General features: G+C 45.4%; 1 protein-coding gene across 3 annotated transcripts in view; it reads left to right on the top strand.

Moving 5' to 3' along the window:
• Nucleotides 1-24,440, top strand: part of KIAA1755 (KIAA1755 ortholog) — a 133,891-nt gene that overhangs the window by 49,512 nt on the left and 59,939 nt on the right. For all 3 annotated transcript variants that reach the window (XM_077459049.1, XM_077459048.1, XM_077459050.1), the window contains exons 7-11: nt 1,062-1,178; nt 3,681-3,776; nt 3,861-4,009; nt 13,960-14,098; nt 14,738-14,860. In XM_077459049.1, the coding sequence (XP_077315175.1) occupies nt 1,062-1,178; nt 3,681-3,776; nt 3,861-4,009; nt 13,960-14,098; nt 14,738-14,860 (624 nt within the window). The remainder of the gene's footprint in view (nt 1-1,061; nt 1,179-3,680; nt 3,777-3,860; nt 4,010-13,959; nt 14,099-14,737; nt 14,861-24,440) is intronic.

Raw genomic sequence — 24,440 nt, 5'->3', positions numbered from 1 at the left:
ATTGATAACTTAGAATTATAAACTATAATCCTACTTTAAAGTGTTAATTCACCTTTTCAGAAAACATATAAAGGTGAAGTAACACCCTACACCCTCCCTCACCCCCGAGATCTCCACTGCACTTACCTCCATGGGTGATTGATGAACTGTCAGGGCCCACGCAGCCTATGTAAAGGCCCAGGGGTTGGAAATCCTTGCTCATCTTCCTCTTCTTAATGCAGATTTTCCAGGATGGATCGGAGTGATTCTGATTGGTCACTGCCAACGCAGAGCCCTTCCCCATTTGTAGCATATTAAGCAAATGAGTTGTTGACTATACATTGATTTAGTTTCATTTTATGTATTCTGTGCCATTTTATTGGGTTCTATCAGCCATTAATATGTTGTTGTGGGAGGGACTGGTGACTATGCACTGGAAACACGCTAAAACACATCTTACATTCGTATCCATGAGCTGTCATTGCCGTCACAACATGCATCGATGCACTAAAAACCAACCTTCACCTTCTTGGCCAAAGCACAATAACACAGTTCACAGATGTAAACTAAAGCTGGCCATGGATGACGCGATTTTCTTTCCTTCAATTCAACGTTGTGTTGATGGTGGAATCCCTGCTGAGGAGCCATTGTGCTCTCCTGGAAGGGGGGTGAGGAAAGCCATCCCTGCCGTGAGAACATAGTGGTTACTGATAGCAGTTATAATAGCCACTAGCAATAATCACATGTAAAATCCGACAGACTGGCTGTACCCAAGCTGATCGATCAAGTACATTCAGCCTACCCATACATGGTTCGAATTTAAGCTGGTTCAACAATCGAACGATCTATGGCTAGCTTAAAACAATGGGAAATCTGAGGTCATGTATTAACCATGTACTCCAATGCCTGCATTATACGGCAGTGGTGTGGATAGGACCTTATTGTAAGGAAAGCATTCACAACTGGTAATGGTTATTTCAACTTTTCATTTTAAATTAATTTCTTTCTTTTTTTTTATTAGAAAATAGGACTTTATTTTGATTGGTCATGGTGATTAACACTCCTGTATTCTCTGTGAACAGGTGGAAGTCCTGACATCCTTGAAATCATTGGGCCGTTCGGTAGACATTGGACAGCTCACCTGGGACCTTGGAGGCACCTACCCGTACTGTCACAGCGAGTGGGTCCAATTTTATCAGGTGCCACTGCCTGCTAACAAGCTGTAAAGTATAACTAAACGATCCATGGCTTGGTGTGTCTGTCACCGCATCTCATTTCACACCTGGTCTGCGTGTTAAATGCTTGTCTGCCTCTGATTTATGATGGAAACACACCAATGAGCAACACTGGAGAGCCATCAATGTGCGGCTGCAGCTACTGTGAGCAGTTTAGGAACCATCTTGTTCTATTAGTAAGACAGATGTCAGCACTAAGTGTACATCACACTGGATTTACATGGCCGGCAACATGTGTTGCTGGTCTTCATTAGTCTCTCCGGTAAAAGTTGGGGAAAATGTAAACATATGTCTTCCTTGCTGCAGGCTGTTCATCTGCCACTATTTGAGGTATTTATTCAAAAGACTTTGTTAAAGGAAACCCGTCATTTGAGAAATATCGAGGCAGCCCCTGTTAATGTTCTTCTGAAAATGGTAGTTGCCTGGCTGTCATGCTAATCCTATATTACAAGTATGCAGATGAGAAGGCCACTGTTTGCATACTTATTCCACTGGCCGCTTATTAAAACGGATCTTCACCCTCTAAAGCATGATCCCTCTTTTCCACTCCTTCTCCGGTTCTCTGTATGAATAGCATTCTCTTTTTTTTATTATTTTTAATTTTTTGGGAAATAAATTGTCCTGCTTTAGCCCCCCTCTGCACATAATTCACCTAGGTGAATGTCACATATCCCAGGAGGCGAAGACTTTAAAGGAGGAGGGGGTGGACTTAGCATGGCGCCATTGAGAGGTCCACCGGCTGAACCACAGAATAGCCAGCAGCCTCTTAATGACGTCACACCAAAACATGGCGGCGCGGGGGCCAAGCGCTGCCAAAAAAGTTGTTAGTTGTGTTTGATGCACGTTTATTGCACCTAAGAGGGGTGTTAAAAAATGCTCCCCAAGTGCCTTTTGCACATTTGATGCGTGTTAAAACTGCACACCAGATGCTTATTTTTTTATTTATTTTTTGGGGGGCTGTTGTGAACAAGACCGAACACCTTGTATATTATGTAATATTTCAGTTCTACCTACAGCCTGAGCAATTTCGCGTACAATCAAAATCCTGATAATTAGAACTGCAAGAGGAACCTGACATTTTCAAGGGTTGCTGTGTGCTGGAAGCGCCTGCTAAACCCATAAACACCAACAGGGAGTTAGCGTGCAGATATGCCACGATATGTTCTTGATTATAATGGATTAAAGTGATAGCTTGTTTCAAAATAAATTTTTATTTGTCTTTGGCAATTAACAGTTCCTTTTAGTATTCTACATAGGGAAGTCATTTGCAGTCCTTCGGATAGAATCAATATGTTCCTGGGAAGTGTTTGCACAGCTTTCATTATGTATTGTAGAGGTTCTTCAAGAAAGAATCAAACTGTTTGCTTTCAAAAGCCTCAGCCCTTGTACACACGGTCGGACATTCTGACAACCAAATCCGTTGGATTTTGTCTGACGGATTTTGTCCGAAACTGTTGCATACACACGGTCGGACAAAGTTGTTGGAAAATCCGGTTGTACATAACGTGATGATGTTATTTTGTTACGACAGAACTACGTTCAGGCTAGTAGCCAATAGCTTTGGTCTAGGAATTTGATCTGAGCATGCGTGGCACTTTGTCCGTTGGAGTAGGCTACACATGATCGGAGTATGTCCGATCGGAGCATTTTGTCGGAAAATTTTACGGACAAGTTGGAAAACTTGGTCCGTGGGATACTCCGAGGGAAACAGTCCGATGGAGACCACACACAGTCGGATTATCCGACAAAACGGTCCGATAGGACACATTCCGTTTGAATCTCCGACCGTGTGTACAAGGGCTAACTCTAGACTTACCTCTTCTCAACTCTTTGTATAAGGATGTTGTGCAGTTTGAAAATCTGCTGCATCCATTTTCTTCTCCATAAGCTGGCTATACACTGATAGAAATATGGCCGGTTCAGGAGGGACAGTTTTAATGTAGTACGTGCACTCTTCTCCACTCTTCTCCTCCCCAACTCTTCTCCTCCCCAACTCTTCTCCACTCTTCTCATCTCCAACTCTTCTCCACTCTTTTCCTCTCCAACGCTCCCCACTGTTCTCTTCTTCACTTTTCTCCTCCCCAACTCTTCTCCACTCTTTTCCTCTCCAACTCTTCTCCACTAGACTTGAAGCTGGCTATACACTGATAGAATTACGGCCGGTCCAGGAGGGACAGTTTTAATGTAGTACATGCACTCTTCTCCACTCTTCTCCTCCCCAACTCTTCTCCACTCTTCTCATCTCCAACTCTTCTCCACTCTTTTCCTCTCCAACGCTCCCCACTCTTCTCTTCTCCACTTTTCTCCTCCCCAACTCTTCTCCACTCTTTTCCTCTCCAACTCTTCTCCACTCTTCTCCTCTCCAACTCTTCTCCACTAGACTTGAAGCTCCTTACTCTTCTCATATCTTGCCATTCCTCCTCTGCACACTTAGTCTCATAGCTCTTTTTCTTTTCTCTGGTTCAGAAGCTGGATGCTTTCCTAGCAGACCTGCGGAAGGCCTCTGACTTACTACAGCATGCCATCCAGGAGCTGGGTGAAGGCAACACTCTAGACTCAAAGGTAGGCTTTCTGAACCTCCTGAGTAGTCAGCAGAAATGTGGAACCTAACCTGATCTAAACTATAAACTCTGGTTAATCCTGCAGGAAGCAGAAGAAAAGATGAACCAATATCGGGAGCTGATGAAGGTGGTCCTGAGTGACTCACGCCTAGTGACACTACAGCGGGAAGGAGGGACCACCCTGGCCAGACTACGCAAGGAGGCAACTCGCTTCTGCTGCTCCAAGGATGTCAGGTGTGATTTTCATATCTGTGATTCGCTTTCACTTTGTTTTCATGGTAACATGAAACTATAACTATATAAATATATTCCTTTCTGGGTTCTTAGAGGATGTCATCACTGATCCTGTCCTGCTTCTGTTCTGTAAATAATGAGATAGGGAACACCAGCGAAGTTGCTTAAGGGCTTGCTCACACCATGAGCTTCTTATCCGATCCACGGTGGATTGCTCTTCATGGGGTGTTTGACAGGCAGCGAGGAAGCGCCTTCTCGCTGCTGGTTTTATCCCCTAAAAAATCTGCTCCACTGTGCCACAACCACATGCATTGCACACGATTGCAGGGAGATTGTAGTGTGGCCCCATTCCGGTAAATAACTGTATATGGTGGGCGGTAATGCCCTCTGCAAGCGGCAACAGGGATACGGTTTCCCACATTGCAATGCAAAGCATTGCGCATGTGAAAAATGTACAGGCAGCAGATACACTGTACAATGTATAAACAATGTATAAACAGAAAGGTCAGTGCTACTACCCATACACCACATAGACCGCAGAGCTCGCTCCCAGGTGCTCGATCCACAGTCGCTGGCTGAGTAGAGTAATGTAGAAAAAATTACCAGCACTCCGGTTGTTGCTCTTAAAATGTCTTAATTTTATTGAATAGCCACAGTGAACAAACGCTCATTAAATCAGTTGACGTGTTTCAGCCTATAAGGCCTTAGTCATAACCCACTGTACAATGTGACTGTACAATCTCTGTACAATCTGCTATACCTTTACCAAACCCATGTAATATGGAGACCAACCTAAATCATCCTTTCAATTATTATCAAATCAGGCAGTTCCTTGTGCTGTATAGTTGATGGTAGATCTAAATGTGGCCATACATCCTTTGATTATTATTTTATTGATGTGCTATTTCGATCAAAACAAATTGGCAAACAGTCAAATAGTCTTGACTTCCTTTCCAATCATTTTAGACTTGATTCAAATTGGAGTTGATTGGCCAAGGTGGAAAATTATTGATTACAATTAGTGTTTCAATCAGCAGCACTGAGATGATTTCTTTATCAATCAGATTATAAGATTGCATAATAAAAACAGCAGAGATGTGATAATTTATTATCGTATCTTCCAACTGGATCAAAATCTAATTCCCATGTGTGTCATATCGAATGAATGAATTGTCAACTATAGAGCAATTATTCTTATCGGAAAAGATCAATCTAAAAAGATATTTATCATTTATCAAAGCGTGTATAGCCACCAATAAGGGGATCATACATTTACTTCGTCTAGTGTGTGGTCAGCCTTATGGTGGCCACATTCACTTTGATTTATTTTATCTGATCGATGTGCGCTTTGATCAAACTGATCAAATCCACAAACAATCAAGTAGCCGTAGCTTCCCTTTTAAATTAATTTAGGCTTGATCACATTTGATCGAACTGAGTCGATGGGCCAGGGTGGAGTATTATCAATCTTTTTGCATCGATCAGGCAGCACTTGAGATACTTTGTCCATGAATGCATTTGTATTTCAATCCATCAGATTATGAGATTGCATGAAATTGCAATCGTAAATTACAATCATATGTTGACGATCAACTGAAATCCACTTCCCTGTGTGTGGCATATTGATTAAATTGGTTGTCGACTATAGATTGATTATTCCTATCCAAAGAGATTGATTGGAAAAATAAATGAATCATTTATCGATGGCCATCTGTATTTAAAAAAAATCTCTTCCGCTGAAACATTTTGTGTTGTCCACTAGGTGTCAGTGTAACACTTCTGTGCTGCAGGTTAGCTCTGACTCCTATTACAAGCTGAGCTGACCTCATTGGGGAGTGATAGGTGTTAAATACTGCTCATTACATGTTCTCTGGGCATTCAGCCTTTGTCAGCAGCCAGCCTTTTAGCACTCTGCCTTTCCTGCCAGTGACTCCAAGCATGGGGTCAGCGGCCTGAAAAATGGCGTTATGAAAAATACAATTTTGTAAATGCTGAGCGGTGCATCAAAGTGATGCAACCTTTAACTCCAACAGAAGAAAACAGAATATAATTACGTACAAATAATTAAAGAGCAAGACCACACAGATTCATAGAGCAGGCTGTTAAGGCGGGGAATGCATTGAGTGTCATGTCTAGTTTTGGCCCCCTCCATGCCCACGCTTGTCTGATTTGCAGCTTGAAAGTCTCCCTTGAAGTGAGGCCAGTGGCCTGAACCCCCATTTCTATCGTCTAGCTGTCAGTTCTGCAGATGTCTATAGGAAAATCAGTATAGCCTTCAGAGATGAAAGCCTACATGGATTTATTTTCAACATTTTTTTTTTTTGCAGAGCCAAAAATGTTTAGAATTGGTTTCAGATTCAAGAAATTAATATCTTAATCGTGTGGCCACCAAAATGTGTATAGGATCGCAGTCCTTTTTGATTTATGTGGATTTGCCTTTCAAAGCTTGTCTTCAGCCAGATAAAAAAACAGCAAGTCATGAGCTTATGTATATTTTTTTAATTATTGCAATTGCAAATAGTCAACAAATATCAACATTTGTTTTGATATCAATAAGAATCTCCACCTAGAGAGGGAAGGGCTGCACTTGTAGCCAATCAGGATCTGTTGTAGTGCAACATATAGGAACATGATAGGAGAAAAGAGCAAAGTGAGCAAAAGTTGGCCTGATTGGTTTGCTTCTTCTCGGCGATGCGGTACCCCCCGTAGGGGCTGCTGAGTGATTGTGGCCCACCTGTCACCATGGGCATCCGCAGAACTTTTTTCAGGGGGGGGGGGCATCATTTTAAGGTCTGGTCGTGTGATCTTACCTGTATCAGTCAACAGCAGCTGCAGGGGAGAAAGTGCTTTGCAACGGCTGATCAAGCCTGATGAGGTGATGTCACCCATAGGTTCCCATGTCACAGTTATTGGTGCTCCCTCCTCTCCCCTGCATACACTGCTGGATCACACAGGTGAGATAACATGACCAGATTGGAACAGTCTGAAAATAGGTTAGTGTGCATAGGCGTTAGGAGTAAGGGGACGGGGGGCAGTTTTTTAAGACTAGCGCAAGCTGGAATTCTACTTTCAATCTACCCTCCCTAATGGTGGCTTGTGGCAGTGTTAAAGCAGAGCTCCACCCAAAAGGGGAAGCTCCACTTGTTTGCACCCTCCCCCCTTCCACTGCCACATTTGGCACTTTTTCGGGGAGAGAGTGTACCTGGTTTTGCTGTGGGGTTCTGAGCCACATGCACAACCATGCAAAATATGCTGCGAGCGACCACAGCAAGTGAAGGTATAAATTAACATACAATTAGGCAATCAATCAATTCCAAAAAAAAAAACTACACGTGCATGGTGCAGCATTGGCTTAATCCAGTGCCATGGTGCAGCATTGGCTTAAGACAGTGGAGATTTTAAAATCTGTATGGACACAATAGCATCTTTATGCTGTTGTGCCCATATAGCTGCTTTTGTGCCCATATAGACGCTGGTGTGCCTCTATATGGGCGCAACAGCATCTATATCGGCACAATAGCATAAAGATGATATTCTGTCCATACTGTATAACTCCTATTGTGGCCATACAAATGCTACTGTCTCCTATTGTGCCCAGTGACACCGACCTTGCAGCGCTCCCAGTGCCGGGACAGGTTTATCTGGTGACCAGGGCGAAGATGCCAAACTGCGCTTAATGTTGGGTGTCTTTTGATAGCCTAAAATATAGATTTCTTCTAAAATATTAACAGCTACATACAGAATGCCCAAAATGATTTATACTGAGTGAGAGATTTTTAGACATTTGTAACTGACCTTAAAAAAATACTGATCACATGCTTGGTCAGAAATTAATTCTTGCAGACACTCACTTCCACCTACAATCAAAACATGTAGCCTTAAAAATGTCCATTACAGATTTGTAATGAGCCTGGGAAGTAGTAGAATTGTCCTGGTCTGGGGTCTTATCAGAGTTGCTGGATACTGATAATTAAACAGTAATCTGCAAGCACTGATTACAGACAGACCATGGCACAGAACAAGCTGACACTAACTCATCTTGTTCTACAAATATCATTTAGCACTTCACCTTAATGGCAGCTTCCGTGGCTTGATTCAGGAACTTCTTAGCTGGCCTGGGATAAGCTCTGGTGACTGTTGGGCTGGACAGTGGCCGCTGAGTGAACTTTATCTTCCTGCTCCGCCCACCTTCACTGCTGCTCTGACTGTGATATCTCTGACTTGGACAGCAACCAAACCTGGGAGAATCGTCCTTCTCCTGTCTGGTAGGGCTGCAGCTACAGAGAAGGAGGCAAACACAGCCTCAGTTCAGTGTGCGGCTGTACCAGAGGTCAGATTATAGGGTAGTGTGACAGCTGGGCAAGTTGCTCAAGAGCTTCTCCTGAGTGTTATGAGCATAGTGCAGCTCGCATTCTGGTGCATCATCTCCTCCCCGCCGTGCCTGCAAGGACTGCTCAAGGACACCAGTATCTGTGTGCAGACACCTTGACGATTCCAGGGGGGAGCACTTGACCCCCCTTGCCTCTATCTGCGGACGCCCATGCCTGTCACCCTGCCTGTTCACTTCCAGACATTCCAAGACAATGAACAAGTCCATCAGCTTTGTTTTTGTGTTTTATTGAGGGATTAGAATTTGGATGGGGTTAAGGAATTCATAGGATGCCCAGGACATTTAGATACTCCTCTTCTGCACAACACTTGCTGCAGACTATCTCTCCTTCTCCCTCCAGCACAATTTTTCAGGCGCAGCCAGCACATGGTTAGGCATAACTCTGGTTTCAGCCAGGCCTTAGCAAAATTCCTTATTACAGGCAAGGACCATGGGCGCCTATCGCATAGCAAAAAATTAGTTCTGGTGCTAGATGCCCTCTTTGGTGGACACTTTGATGGGGAACAAGGGAAGGGCCATAACTATAAAGACATGAATTATAAATCTAAAAGGGAGAGTAAAATAAAGAGCAACACAGGTGTCTGGGGTTCCTGTATAGCTCTGAGCCCCTGGCCGAGGTCACCCAAAGACTGGGAGGTTTCCTCAAAGGCCTAATACTCCTTCTCTAGTTCTTCCACCCGAACAACTCCTCCCAGCTGAGCTGACTCAAGGCATTTTTAGGAGGCCTGCCCCCTGCCAATCCAGGTTGGGGATTGGTCAGGGCTAATTAGAACACCACAGACAGCTCCACCTTTCTTCTCCACCTTCCTTCTAGAAGCCTCTAGAAGCAAAAGGGAGATAACCGAAAGATGAAACTAGCTGTGAGTCACCAGCCTACTCTAAAGCCACTCCCAGACCACAGATCAAAACAAACAGGCCTAACTTTCAGCTAGGCCTGCCTAAGTTTACCTGCACTACAAAAAAAATCTCACTCTAGCACCTACACTAGATAGAGGGTGCTACATCTGTCATTATCCAATCTGCAGGTTGGAAGTGGGTTTTGACAAAGCTATGCTCCTGAATGAAGGTCGAGGATCTGTCTGTGCTGTCTGGTAGGATCTGGATCACAAAACAGAATGTACAGAAATACAGATCCTTTGGCAGACTTTTCACACCCAGCAAACCCCCTGACATCTCGAATTCCTGGTGCCCCAGTGAGTGCTGTGGTTCTGTCCACTGTCCCCTATATCACTATAGGAAACAGTAGTGACGTAGAGGTCGGGGATGGAACCACGGCATGTGATGGGGTCACCAGCATCTGACACTCGCAGAAGTGTCGGATGTGAAGATTATGTCGGAAGGCCATAACTCTGCAAGAAGGGGAAAGATCTGAGGAATAGGGATTAGAAGCATCTTTTTGCAGAGACAGAGACACTAAGGAATATACAGGCATACCCCACTTTTAAGTACCCAATGGGGTCTATTTACTAAAACTAGAAAGTGCAAAATCAGGCTCACTTCTGCATAGAAACCAATGAGCTTCCAGGTTTTATTACCAAAGCTTAATTGAACAAGCTGAGGTTAGAAGCTTATTGGTTTCGATGCAGAAGTGAGCCTGATTTTGCACGTTCCAGCTTTAGTAAATAAACCCCATTGTGTACTTAAAAGTGGGGTATGCCTGTAGTGATCTCCTCTCCCCACACCCAGCCCACTGATTTGACAGTGAAAGATTAGCAGCAGACTGATGGGCTCATCTTTCTTCTCCCTGTGCTTTCTCTAAAGCCGGGTACACACAATCAGATTAGCGGACAGATTTTTGTCTTTTTTTTTGTATGCTGCTTGTCTCATATGGAAAGTGAAGAGGTTACTCAACATACGAAAATTCTTGTACGACAGAATTCAACTTCAGAAGTGACGTAATATGTTGAATTGTTTTGTATGTATTCTTTCCTTTCTGAGCATGCCTAGTCTTACTCTTACGATTTAATATTTAATAGAACTTTGAATTGGTGAACCCCGTGGGACGAAGCGTCCTGTGACAACGACAATAAATAGTTGCATTGCCATTTTATTCCAGTTCATAATAGTTCAGCAGACTTGCAGACAGAGTGAACTTCATACAAGGCCTTAATCAACATTAAACAGTAAAATATGTAGTAAAGCTCCCATTGAGCAGGTTTATGATTGGTTTACAAGCTAGCCAGACACTTTGATGGGGAACAAGGGAAGGGCCATAACTATAAAGACATGCATTATAGATCTAAAAGGGAGAGTAAAACAAAGAGCAATACAGTAATTTGGATGAGTGGGAAAAAATGCATTGTATGCAGATTCCTAAATAGTGTGAGATTAGGGCCATTAATCATATTTAATTATAGTCATGGTTACATTTTCATAAGGGTTTATGCTTACTTAAGCTACTTGTGTCGTTCCAGGGCATTCGTAGGCACTGGTAAATCCTGTGCAAAGATTATTGGTTTGGAAATTTTATAATTAATGTTATAATTGGATCTTAATAATAATTCTTTATTATTAATATATTTATTAGTCAATTTCTTAATCCCATTTTACCAAGCAATTCACCTAGAAGGTAAGATAAGCATATAGATTGGTCGTTTCTTAGGACCTTGGAAGTCGAGCATAAAAACGCAGGGACAAAAATTTCATCAACTCGGGGAAGCGCTGTTCATATCTCACAAAAACAAACGAAATAACCCGCTCTTCTTTAAAGACACCTAGGGAGTTGTTATTATAACCACCAATCTTTCCTAAAATAGAGCCTATATTTTAGTTTTTCATTAAGTTCATTAAAACTGGAAAAAAAAATGAGAACAAATTTGCAATTTCCTCCACTGTCAACCACTGAAGTGAAGAAATAAGAGAACAGAGACACAGTTCTGCCCATTCTTCTATTACCTCCTGTCTGCATGTTCCCTGTAGGCACATGTGCACATCAGTATAATCTTGTTAGCTTCTAATGCTGCCCCACCCTCTCTTAGACTATAGGGGATTACAAGAGGATAGAAAAAAATGCAAGCACTCACATTTAAAAATAAACATAATAAATACATTTAATAATGTTTAATGAATATTTAACTACATTAATTGTTTCTATATCCGTGAAGAGTTCATCCTTAAAGCCCAACACTGGGACCCCTCTGCATTCCCACCTTTATTTTATGCTTTTTTTTATTTATTTGTTTATGCTTTTTCATTTTATATGTGTACAGACAAGTCACATGGCAAGCAGGGCCTTTTTTTCTTCTTCTCCGGTGGTCATTAGTGATGCAGACAGCAGCACTGATATTAAGAGGTCAGTGGTGCTGTCAGCATCAGTGTACAGTACTGTGCAAAAGCTTTAGGCAGATGTGAAAAAATGGTGTACATCATGTATGTTCTTCCATGAAGACCACTTCTGGACAGATGTCTCTGGACAGTAGATGGGTGTACCAGGGTCCTACCAGTTCTGTGCTGATGGCACTGCTGGGCATCTTCTGATGTCTAATGCCGGGTACACACGACCGGACTTTTCAACGGACTAGGTCAGACGGTCTTCCCAACAGACTTTCGGCAGAGGTCCTTCAGACTTTCTGAACGAAACGGACTTGGCCACACACAACTGGACTAAGACCATTCATTTTGAACACGATGACGTAAAAACGGGACTAAACAAGGAAGTTCAATAGCCAGTAACCATTAGCTGCCCTTGCGTCGTATAAGGTCCATCGGACTAGCACACAGACAAATGGTTTCCCGATTTTTAGTCCGTCAGACTTGAGTCTGTCGGATAGATTTGAAACATGTTTTATTTCTAGGTCCGTCTGACTTTTGGGAAAAAAAAGTCAGCTGGAGCCCACACATGATCGAATTGTCTGACGGATACCGGTCCACCAGACCAAGTCTGTCGGAAAGTCTGATCGTGTGTACGCGGCATGAGGGAAATAAGCATGATGTGTCTCTCTTCTACTGCATTAAATTTCCTTGGCCAACCACTGCATCTACAGTCCTCAATGTTGCCCGATCGTTGGTGTCCTCAATGCTAAGAAATACAGGCAGATACTTATCCATCATGGCATACCATCAGGGAGGTGTATGATTGGCCCCAAGTTTATTCTTCAGCAGAACAATGACCCCAAACACACAGCCAATGTCATTAAAAACTATCTTCAGAAAAAAGAAGAACAAGGAACAATGGAAGTGATGGTTTAGCCCCCATAGAGCTCTGATCTCAATGTCATGGAGACTGTCTTGGATTACATGAAGAGTCAGACGGATTTGAGGCAGTCTACATCCACAGAAGATCTGTGGTTAGCTCTTGAAGATGTTTGGATTAATCTACCTGGCGAGTTCCTTGAAAAACTGTGTGCAAGTATACCTAGAAGAATTGATGCTGGTTTGAAACCAAAGGGCGGTCACACCAAATATTGCTTTGATTTACCATATTTTTCGCTCCATAAGACGCACCTAGGTTTTAGAGGTTGAAAACAAGAAAAAAAATATTCTTTTCAAATATTTTTATTAACATAAAAAAAAAGGGATAGCAGTACACAAGTACAGAAGGTCGCATAGTAGAGAGATACTATAACATCAAAATGCAGGCAACACTTACAGTACAAGGCTAACGATTGAGTCATAATTACCATATGTAAACATCCAAGATCCATTAAAACCCCAACAGATCCTTTTGGCAAGAAATAGTCACTTTGGATCTAGGGCAAACCGTAAGGGGGATCCCACTAAAAGGAGGTGAAAAAAAATATTCTGAACCAAATGATGTACTAAAATATTTTCCAGTGCCCATGAAATGCAGAGTTACCATAGAAAATGCAGAGTGGCCATTACCATAGAAAGTATTGGCAGGGTATTGCAGAGTATTGGCAGGGTATGGCAGAGTATTGGCAGGGTATGGCAGAGTATTGGCTGGGTATTGCAAAGTATTGGCAGGGTATGGCAGAGTATTGGCAGGGTATTGCAGAGTATTGGCAGGGTATGGCAAAGTATTTTCAGAGTATTGCAGAGTATTGGCAGGGTATGGCAAAGTATTTTCAGAGTATTGCAGAGTATTGGCAGGGTATGGATGGATGGCTGTGACTGCCTTTCCTAAGGCCAAGGCCGCGGAGCACTCCGGAGCACGGCGGGGGTGGTGCCAATCGTATATTCGCACCATAAGACGCAGGCACATTTCCCCCATATTTCTGGGGGGAAAAAGTGCGTCTTATTGTCAGAAAAATACGGTATATTTTTCTTCTGTTTGCTCACTTTGCATTTTGGAAATTGATAAAAATAAACAATTTAATATATATATTTTTGAAAGCATTCTTCCCTTACAGCATTTCTTCACACCTGCCTAAAACATTTGCACAGTTCTGTATGTAAGTAAAGGAATTTGTGGTGACACCCCTTCCCTAGAGGGCAGGTCTATGATGTCTTGAACTTGTCTATGGACATCTAGTAGTGGAAATAAAATAATGTGGGGGGGTGTTGCTGTAGAAAAGGTAAGTATTATAGCCAGAGATACTTATTTATTTTAAACACCTACTGGGCTATTAATATTAATCACTGATCATTCATTCATTCTTAGGAGTGCCGTGGAGTCCGCTGTGCAGATGTACAATCACCTAGAGGAACGAGTGCATGCCTTAGTGACTAAGTCCAACCGTAGGCTGGAGCTTCTAGAGTCACTGTTAAAGGTCAAAGAACTGGAGGGACAATTTGACCAGGTAAGGAAGTCAGGAGAAACATATTACAAGCAAATTTTGGATCAAATCAATCCAAAGACATGCAGGTAGGTTAATTGGCTTCTGTCCAAAATTGACCCTAGTATATGAATGGGGACTTTGGATTGTGGGCTCCTTGAGGGTAGGGACCGATGTGATTGTGCAATATACAGGGATAGGGACCATTGTAGACACTCACTCAGGTTGAACTGGATGGACTGGTGTCTTTATTCAATCTTACTAACTATGAAACTATGAAATCTGGGAAATCCTGCTTTTGTAGGAAGAACACATAGACCATGGGCACACAGAGATTACCTTTACTTTATTACCACAATATAGCTCTTTATTATCATTCATTTATTCATTCATTCATTATTTGATTACACAGAGATTGCCTGTCTTTATTTTTAAACATAACGCATGAAGCTGTATGGTCAAAAAGATCAGTAAAATTACCCACGTGGGAACCTAACTACTTGCACCCCAAGAATGTAATAGTAAACTTATCTTGGCCATAGATATTTGATACAATAAAGATATAAGCCAAATACTTTTTTAAATTCTATTATTGCCACCCAGCTAAAAAAAATTGTGTATCTTTGACTCGCTCCTAAATTAATTTGTTGTCCACATCTGCAGCTCACCTCTTGGATGGATGGAGATGGAGACAATCAGCTGCGTGAAATGGATAATATGGAATGGTCTCTGGAAAGCTTAGAGAAATATCACAAAAAGTTTAAGGAGTTTTTCCTCCAAGCAACAGTGAGTATTAAATATATCAGTGTTTCTCTGCAGGTAAAAGATAGGAAACCCTCGACCTGGGGAGTAGCTATGATCAAGTGATCCTTTCATTGTAGTGACAGATTTATGTGGGCAAAGTGTACCACTCAAAGTATGCCATGGTACCACAGGTATTGGTAGGCAAGGTGGATAAAGTTTATTTTAACAGACCTTTTCACATCTTCCAGAACTAGCGTTCTTTGTGCACTTGGTTGCATCTTAAAGTCGCAAAGGAAGATGGAACTGCTGTGATTGAGTTCAGAATGGGGCCACTAGTCCAACATATCTTAAAAGTTGTGGCCCAGGGGGCAAAGGCCCCTTTGCTCTTCCAAGTCTTTAAGTAATGGCTAGTGATGGCCGAACGGTTCGCCCGGCGGTCGTTTCGCGGCGAATTTCCGACTTTCGCCGTCCGCGGGTTCGAACGCCTTTTTCCGTCGTTCGCCCCGGCGGACTTACGTGTTTAATGTATACAAGAACTTTAACCTTTCGTGACACGTTTATCATGTGTTACAGGACAACCAATTGAGACATGACAGCTCATGGACACTTGGACATTCCCCCTAACCTATAAATACACCCGATCCGGTGGCCATTTTACATTCTTTCTTCTGTCACTGTAGGGAAAGGATCCTGTGTGGAGTAGGGACAGAGAAAACGCTAGCTATTTGGTACACAAAAGTTCTTTTCAGGACTGGTATAGGTGTTAGGTCAGCAGCCTGAGTTTCTTTTGTCAGTTTAGATAAAGGGACAGAGCGCTGTATGCTGCTATTTTAGGGACAGCTCAGCCAGATTAGTCTTTCTTCATCATCATCATCATCATCATCATTAGCTGTTACTATCAGGTCCACAAAAGAGCTGTTCCAGCTAATCGTTCCAGCCTACTCTTTTTTGCCAATTTGTATAGGGACAGGCAGGAAGCAGTGTGTCAGGCAGTGAGGATAATTTTAAAGACTTGCTGTTACTATTAGTTCCACAAAGGTTCTTTTCAGGACTGGTATCAGTGGTATGGTAATAGGCTTGTACACGTATAATATTCTTTCTTCCAAATATAGAAAGAATATTATACTTGACTGCTGCCCTTCTGCTGCAGTCTGCTAATCATTCACAACTCACTTGTTCCACAAAGCTCTTTATCAGGACTGGTAACTTGGTCTGTCTAGGGTGCTACGGTACATAGGCTTGGGTGCGGTACAGTCTGCTGTTCTGTAAGGACCGCTATCGGTCCACAATACATAGGGTTGCCGTGCACTACTGCTGACCGCTGCCCTATACTGCAGCAGTCCTTCATTGGTATAGGGACTGACGTACAGTCTGCTAATCACTAACACACAACCTGCTTGGTCCACAAAAGTTCTTATAAGGACTGGTAACTTGGTATAGGGTGCTACGGTACATAGGCCTGAGTGCGTTACAGTCTGCTGTTCTGTAAGGACCGCTATCGGTCCACAATACATAGGGTTGCCGTGCACTACTGCTGACCGCTGCCCTATACTGCAGCAGTCCTTCATTGGTATAGGGACTGACGTACAGTCTGCTAATCACTAACACACAACCTGCTTGGTCCACAAAAGTTCTTATAAGGACTGGTAACTTGGTATAGGGTGCTACGGTACATAGGCCTGAGTGCGTTACAGTCTGCTGTTCTGTAAGGACCGCTATCGGTCCACAATACATAGGGTTGCCGTGCACTACTGCTGACCGCTGCCCTATACTGCAGCAGTCCTTCAGCGGTATAGGGACTGACGCACAGTCTGCTAAACACTAACACACAACCTGCTTGGTCCACAAAAGTTTTTATAAGGACTGGTAACTTGGTATAGGGTGCTACGGTACATAGGCCTGAGTGCAGTACAGTCTGCTGTTCTGTAAGGACCGCTATCGGTCCACAATACATAGGGTTGCCGTGCACTACTGCTGACCGCTGCCCTATACTGCAGCAGTCCTTCATTGGTATAGGGACTGACGTACAGTCTGCTAATCACTAACACACAACCTGCTTGGTCCACAAAAGTTCTTATAAGGACTGGTAACTTGGTATAGGGTGCTACGGTACATAGGCCTGAGTGCGTTACAGTCTGCTGTTCTGTAAGGACCGCTATCGGTCCACAATACATAGGGTTGCCGTGCACTACTGCTGACCGCTGCCCTATACTGCAGCAGTCCTTCATTGGTATAGGGACTGACGTACAGTCTGCTAATCACTAACACACAACCTGCTTGGTCCACAAAAGTTCTTATAAGGACTGGTAACTTGGTATAGGGTGCTACGGTACATAGGCCTGAGTGCGTTACAGTCTGCTGTTCTGTAAGGACCGCTATCGGTCCACAATACATAGGGTTGCCGTGCACTACTGCTGACCGCTGCCCTATACTGCAGCAGTCCTTCAGCGGTATAGGGACTGACGCACAGTCTGCTAAACACTAACACACAACCTGCTTGGTCCACAAAAGTTTTTATAAGGACTGGTAACTTGGTATAGGGTGCTACGGTACATAGGCCTGAGTGCAGTACAGTCTGCTGTTCTGTAAGGACCGCTATCGGTCCACAATACATAGGGTTGCCGTGCACTACTGCTGACCGCTGCCCTATACTGCAGCAGTCCTTCATTGGTATAGGGACTGACGTACAGTCTGCTAATCACTAACACACAACCTGCTTGGTCCACAAAAGTTCTTATAAGGACTGGTAACTTGGTATAGGGTGCTACGGTACATAGGCCTGAGTGCGTTACAGTCTGCTGTTCTGTAAGGACCGCTATCGGTCCACAATACATAGGGTTGCCGTGCACTACTGCTGACCGCTGCCCTATACTGCAGCAGTCCTTCAGCGGTATAGGGACTGACGCACAGTCTGCTAAACACTAACACACAACCTGCTTGGTCCACAAAAGTTTTTATAAGGACTGGTAACTTGGTATAGGGTGCTACGGTACATAGGCCTGAGTGCAGTACAGTCTGCTGTTCTGTAAGGACCGCTATCGGTCCACAATACATAGGGTTGCCGTGCACTACTGCTGACCGCTGCCCTATACTGCAGCAGTCCTTCATTGGTATAGGGACTGACGTACAGTCTGCTAATCACTAACACACAACCTGCTTGGTCCACAAAAGTTCTTATAAGGACTGGTAACTTGGTATAGGGTGCTACGGTACATAGGCCTGAGTGCGTTACAGTCTGCTGTTCTGTAAGGACCGCTATCGGTCCACAATACATAGGGTTGCCGTGCACTACTGCTGACCGCTGCCCTATACTGCAGCAGTCCTTCATTGGTATAGGGACTGACGTACAGTCTGCTAATCACTAACACACAACCTGCTTGGTCCACAAAAGTTCTTATAAGGACTGGTAACTTGGTATAGGGTGCTACGGTACATAGGCCTGAGTGCGTTACAGTCTGCTGTTCTGTAAGGACCGCTATCGGTCCACAATACATAGGGTTGCCGTGCACTACTGCTGACCGCTGCCCTATACTGCAGCAGTCCTTCATTGGTATAGGGACTGACGTACAGTCTGCTAATCACTAACACACAACCTGCTTGGTCCACAAAAGTTCTTATAAGGACTGGTAACTTGGTATAGGGTGCTACGGTACATAGGCCTGAGTGCGTTACAGTCTGCTGTTCTGTAAGGACCGCTATCGGTCCACAATACATAGGGTTGCCGTGCACTACTGCTGACCGCTGCCCTATACTGCAGCAGTCCTTCAGCGGTATAGGGACTGACGCACAGTCTGCTAAACACTAACACACAACCTGCTTGGTCCACAAAAGTTTTTATAAGGACTGGTAACTTGGTATAGGGTGCTACGGTACATAGGCCTGAGTGCAGTACAGTCTGCTGTTCTGTAAGGACCGCTATCGGTCCACAATACATAGGGTTGCCGTGCACTACTGCTGACCGCTGCCCTATACTGCAGCAGTCCTTCATTGGTATAGGGACTGACGTACAGTCTGCTAATCACTAACACACAACCTGCTTGGTCCACAAAAGTTCTTATAAGGACTGGTAACTTGGTATAGGGTGCTACGGTACATAGGCCTGAGTGCGTTACAGTCTGCTGTTCTGTAAGGACCGCTATCGGTCCACAATACATAGGGTTGCCGTGCACTACTGCTGACCGCTGCCCTATACTGCAGCAGTCCTTCATTGGTATAGGGACTGACGTACAGTCTGCTAATCACTAACACACAACCTGCTTGGTCCACAAAAGTTCTTATAAGGACTGGTAACTTGGTATAGGGTGCTACGGTACATAGGCCTGAGTGCGTTACAGTCTGCTGTTCTGTAAGGACCGCTATCGGTCCACAATACATAGGGTTGCCGTGCACTACTGCTGACCGCTGCCCTATACTGCAGCAGTCCTTCAGCGGTATAGGGACTGACGTACAGTCTGCTAATCACTAACACACAACCTGCTTGGTCCACAAAAGTTCTTATAAGGACTGGTAACTTGGTATAGGGTGCTACGGTACATAGGCCTGAGTGCGTTACAGTCTGCTGTTCTGTAAGGACCGCTATCGGTCCACAATACATAGGGTTGCCGTGCACTACTGCTGACCGCTGCCCTATACTGCAGCAGTCCTTCAGCGGTATAGGGACTGACGCACAGTCTGCTAAACACTAACACACAACCTGCTTGGTCCACAAAAGTTTTTATAAGGACTGGTAACTTGGTATAGGGTGCTACGGTACATAGGCCTGAGTGCAGTACAGTCTGCTGTTCTGTAAGGACCGCTATCGGTCCACAATACATAGGGTTGCCGTGCACTACTGCTGACCGCTGCCCTATACTGCAGCAGTCCTTCATTGGTATAGGGACTGACGTACAGTCTGCTAATCACTAACACACAACCTGCTTGGTCCACAAAAGTTCTTATAAGGACTGGTAACTTGGTATAGGGTGCTACGGTACATAGGCCTGAGTGCGTTACAGTCTGCTGTTCTGTAAGGACCGCTATCGGTCCACAATACATAGGGTTGCCGTGCACTACTGCTGACCGCTGCCCTATACTGCAGCAGTCCTTCATTGGTATAGGGACTGACGTACAGTCTGCTAATCACTAACACACAACCTGCTTGGTCCACAAAAGTTCTTATAAGGACTGGTAACTTGGTATAGGGTGCTACGGTACATAGGCCTGAGTGCGTTACAGTCTGCTGTTCTGTAAGGACCGCTATCGGTCCACAATACATAGGGTTGCCGTGCACTACTGCTGACCGCTGCCCTATACTGCAGCAGTCCTTCATTGGTATAGGGACTGACGTACAGTCTGCTAATCACTAACACACAACCTGCTTGTTCCACAAAAGTTCTTATAAGGACTGGTAACTTGGTATAGGGTGCTACGGTACATAGGCCTGAGTGCGTTACAGTCTGCTGTTCTGTAAGGACCGCTATCGGTCCACAATACATAGGGTTGCCGTGCACTACTGCTGACCGCTGCCCTATACTGCAGCAGTCCTTCATTGGTATAGGGACTGACGTACAGTCTGCTAATCACTAACACACAACCTGCTTGTTCCACAAAAGTTCTTATAAGGACTGGTAACTTGGTATAGGGTGCTACGGTACATAGGCTTGAGTGCGGTACAGTCTGCTGTTCTGTAAGGACCGCTATCGGTCCACAATAGATAGGGTTGACGTGCACCACTGCTGACCGCTGCCCTATACTGCAGCAGTCCTTCAGCGGTATAGGGACTGACGTACAGTCTGCTAAACACTAATACACAACCTGCTTGGTCCACAAAAGTTCTTATAAGGACTGGTAACTTGGTATAGGGTGCTACGGTACATAGGCTTGAGTGCGGTACAGTCTGCTGTTCTGTAAGGACCGCTATAGGTCCACAATAGATAGGGTTGACGTGCACCACTGCTGACCGCTGCCCTATACTGCAGCAGTCCTTCAGCGGTATAGGGACTGACGTACAGTCTGCTAAACACTAATACACAACCTGCTTGGTCCACAAAAGTTCTTATAAGGACTGGTAACTTGGTATAGGGTGCTACGGTACATAGGCTTGAGTGCGGTACAGTCTGCTGTTCTGTAAGGACCGCTATAGGTCCACAATAGATAGGGTTGACGTGCACCACTGCTGACCGCTGCCCTATACTGCAGCAGTCCTTCAGCGGTATAGGGACTGACGTACAGTCTGCTAAACACTAATACACAACCTGCTTGGTCCACAAAAGTTCTTATAAGGACTGGTAACTTGGTATAGGGTGCTACGGTACATAGGCTTGAGTGCGGTACAGTCTGCTGTTCTGTAAGGACCGCTATAGGTCCACAATAGATAGGGTTGACGTGCACCACTGCTGACCGCTCACCTATACTGCAGCAGTCCTTCAGCGGTATAGGGACTAAGAGTTTTGTCACAGGGTCATTTAAAAAATGACATGCAGAGGAAGAGGCAGGCCCTTCCGCAGGGGTGGTAGGGGTAGGGCAGGAGCAACAGGCTTGAGCCAAAGTGGGAAGTTGCAGAAGGTGCGTTCAATTACTTTAAAGGATGCACCAGACTTGGTTGAGTGGCTCGCTCAGCCTTACTCTTCTGCACCCTCCTCATCCTCTCGATCTGCACCCTCTTCTTCACTCTCTGCTATGTGCACCCCCAAAGACACTACCACCAACAACACGACCACCACCACCACCACCACATACCTTCCGCTTGAGTCACTGGAATTATTTTCCGATCCATATCAAGAGGACATTTCTGATGCGCAGCCACTCTTGGTATTGGATCAGGAAGAGGAGGTAGCAACAAGCGCTACTCAGCAGTCTGACGCCAGTACCCAGATCAGCCCAAGGAGGAGGTTGGTCCCCGGTGTTGCTGCCTACTCTACTTATAGCGGTGGGGAAGGTGACGTTGATGATGACGTGTCTAGTGATGTCACGTGGGTGCCCACAAGAGAGGAAGAGGAGGGGAGTTCAGAGGGAGATATGGACCAGCAGATAGGGAGGAGAAGCAGCAATGACTTACATTGCACAGCAGGGACAAAGCAGACTGCAAATGTATCAGGAGCGAGTCATCGACCATGTACGGTCACATCTGGCGCTCCCAGGACACCGGCACATGGCTCCGCAGTGTGGGCTTTTTTTAACGTGTCCGCTGCTGACAATAGCGTTGCCATCTGCAATCTTTGCAGTCAACGCGTTAGTCGCGGTAAGCCCAATACTCACCTAGGGACGACCGCCTTAAGAAGGCACATGAGCAGCCATCACCGAGCCCAGTGGGAGCAACGGAACACACAAAGCCACACTGCAGGCTCTCACCGTCCAGCCTCGTCTTCTACTTCTCCTTCTCCTCTCTCCTCACAATTGTCCTCCACTCCACCTTCCATCACGCCAAGCTCACATTTTTCTGCAAAAAGGCAGGCTTCCGTGGGCCTAATGTTTGAGCGTAAAAAAATGATGACGCCGGATAACCCTCTTGCCCAACGGTTGGCGGCTGGCTTGTCAGAACTCATAGCCCGCCAACTACTGCCATATAAACTGGTGGACTCGGAGGCCTTTCGCAAATTTGTGGCCATTGGAACACCACAATGGAAGGTCCCAGGAAGGAAGTATTTCTCAGAGAAGGGCATCCCAGAGCTATATGGCCATGTTCAGCGGCAAGTGAATGTATCTCTGGCACACAGTGTCGGTGCCAAGATACATCTGACCACAGACACGTGGTCTAGCAAACACGGGCAGGGAAGGTATATCAGTTTTACTGCCCACTGGGTGAACCTTCTGACGGCCGTCAAGCATGTAACCCGTGGCACCCGTGTAGATTTGGTTTTACCGCCACGGATTGCATGCAGGCCTGACTCTTCTTCTCCTCCTCCTACTCCATCCTCCTCCCTCTCCTCCTCAGCTGCCTCCTCCTTTTCCGCTGCTAGCGTCTCTTCCACTGCACCGCCCAAGCTCCCCAGAACCTATTCCACATGCCAGGTGAGACGTTGCCATGCCGTGCTGCGTCTGTTGTGCCTGGAAGCAAAGAGCCACACTGGCCCGGCACTCCTTTCAGCTTTGCGTTCACAGGCAGATGAGTGGCTAACACCGCTCAATTTGACAGTTGGTAAAGTGGTGTGTGACAACGGTGCCAATCTGCTTAGCGCATTGAAACAGGGCAAAATCACGCACGTGCCGTGCATGGCACACGTCTTAAACTTGGTCGTGCAGCGATTCCTTGTCAAATACCCTGGGGTCCAGGACATCTTGCGGCAGGCAAGGAAAATCTCGGCCCATTTCAGAAGATCTTACACGGCCATGGCTCGCCTTGCTGACATTCAGCGGCGACACCATCTGCCGGTCAGACGTCTTATTTGCGATTGCCCGACGCGATGGAACTCAACCTTCTATATGCTTGATAGGCTGCTCCAGCAGAAACGTGCAGTTAACGTCTACCTGTATGAACTCTGCGAAAGAAACGGTTCTGGGGAGCTGGGTTTTTTTTCACCGCGCCAGTGGCTGCTCATGCGCGACACATGCAGACTTCTGCGGCCATTTGAGGAGATCACCAAACTGGTCAGTCGCAGCCATGGCGCCATCAGTGACATGGTACCTTATGCCTTCTTTCTGGAGCGTGCATTGCGTCGTGTCATTGATCAGGCTGTGGAGGAGCAGGAGCGGGAAGATGAGGAAGTCGCAATGCTGGATGAATTCCCAGGGGGGGCTACTCTATCTGAGACAAGTCAACAACAGGAGTCTGATGAGGAGTCAGAGGAGGATGGTGCCGGGGCGGATGAGCAGGAGCAAGAAGAGCATGCTTTAAACCTTTCTGGGATCCCTGTTGTGCGAGGATGGGGAGAGGAGAATGAAGAGGACGACATTATCCTGGATGATGAGCAGGAGCCAGGCCACCACACCGCTTCCACTTTAGTGCAAATGGGGGCCTTCATGCTCCAGTGTTTTAATAGGGACCCCCGTATAAAAAGCATGAGGGTCAAGGACCAGTACTGGGTGGCAACGTACTTAGACCCCCGGTACAAACACAAAATGGCGGAAATGTTACCGCCGTCGCAGAGGGCTGTCAGAATGCAGCACTTCCAGGCCTTGCTTCGAGAAATGCTGCATTCTGCTTTTGCGTGCGCTGGCAGAGGAGCAATTCCCACTCCCAGAGAAGGATTTGCGGGTACCAATCCAACAGCGCCTGCAAGAAGAGGCCGGTTTGAAGATGTGTTGGTGACTTCGGATATGAGGTCATTCTTTCAGCCGACCCATCGACAGGTGTCATCCGGATCCAGCATCAGGGAACGCCTAGACCGTCAGGTGTCCGACTACATTGGGTTAACGGCCGATGTGGACGCTCTGAGGAGTGATGAACCCCTAGACTACTGGGTGGGCAGGCTTGACCTCTGGCCAGAGCTTGCCCAATTTGCAATCGAACTGTTGGCTTGCCCCTCATCCAGTGTCCTGTCCGAAAGGACGTTCAGCGCAGCAGGGGGGATTGTGACCGATAAGCGTACTCGCCTAGCTCACCACAGTGTTAACTACCTCACATTTCTAAAAATGAATGAGGCATGGATCTCGGAGGAATTCAACACATGTGATCAGTAGACCATGTATATGTCTATAAACAATT

This window comes from Lithobates pipiens, unplaced genomic scaffold (genome assembly GCF_037356315.1).
Source record: "Lithobates pipiens isolate NorthernLeopardFrog02 unplaced genomic scaffold, aLitPip1_a1.2 Scaffold_28, whole genome shotgun sequence".
In the NCBI taxonomy this organism is placed as follows: domain Eukaryota; kingdom Metazoa; phylum Chordata; class Amphibia; order Anura; family Ranidae; genus Lithobates; species Lithobates pipiens.
The sequence above is the reverse complement of the archived record's forward strand: the minus strand, read 5'-3'. Positions and strand labels throughout refer to the sequence as shown.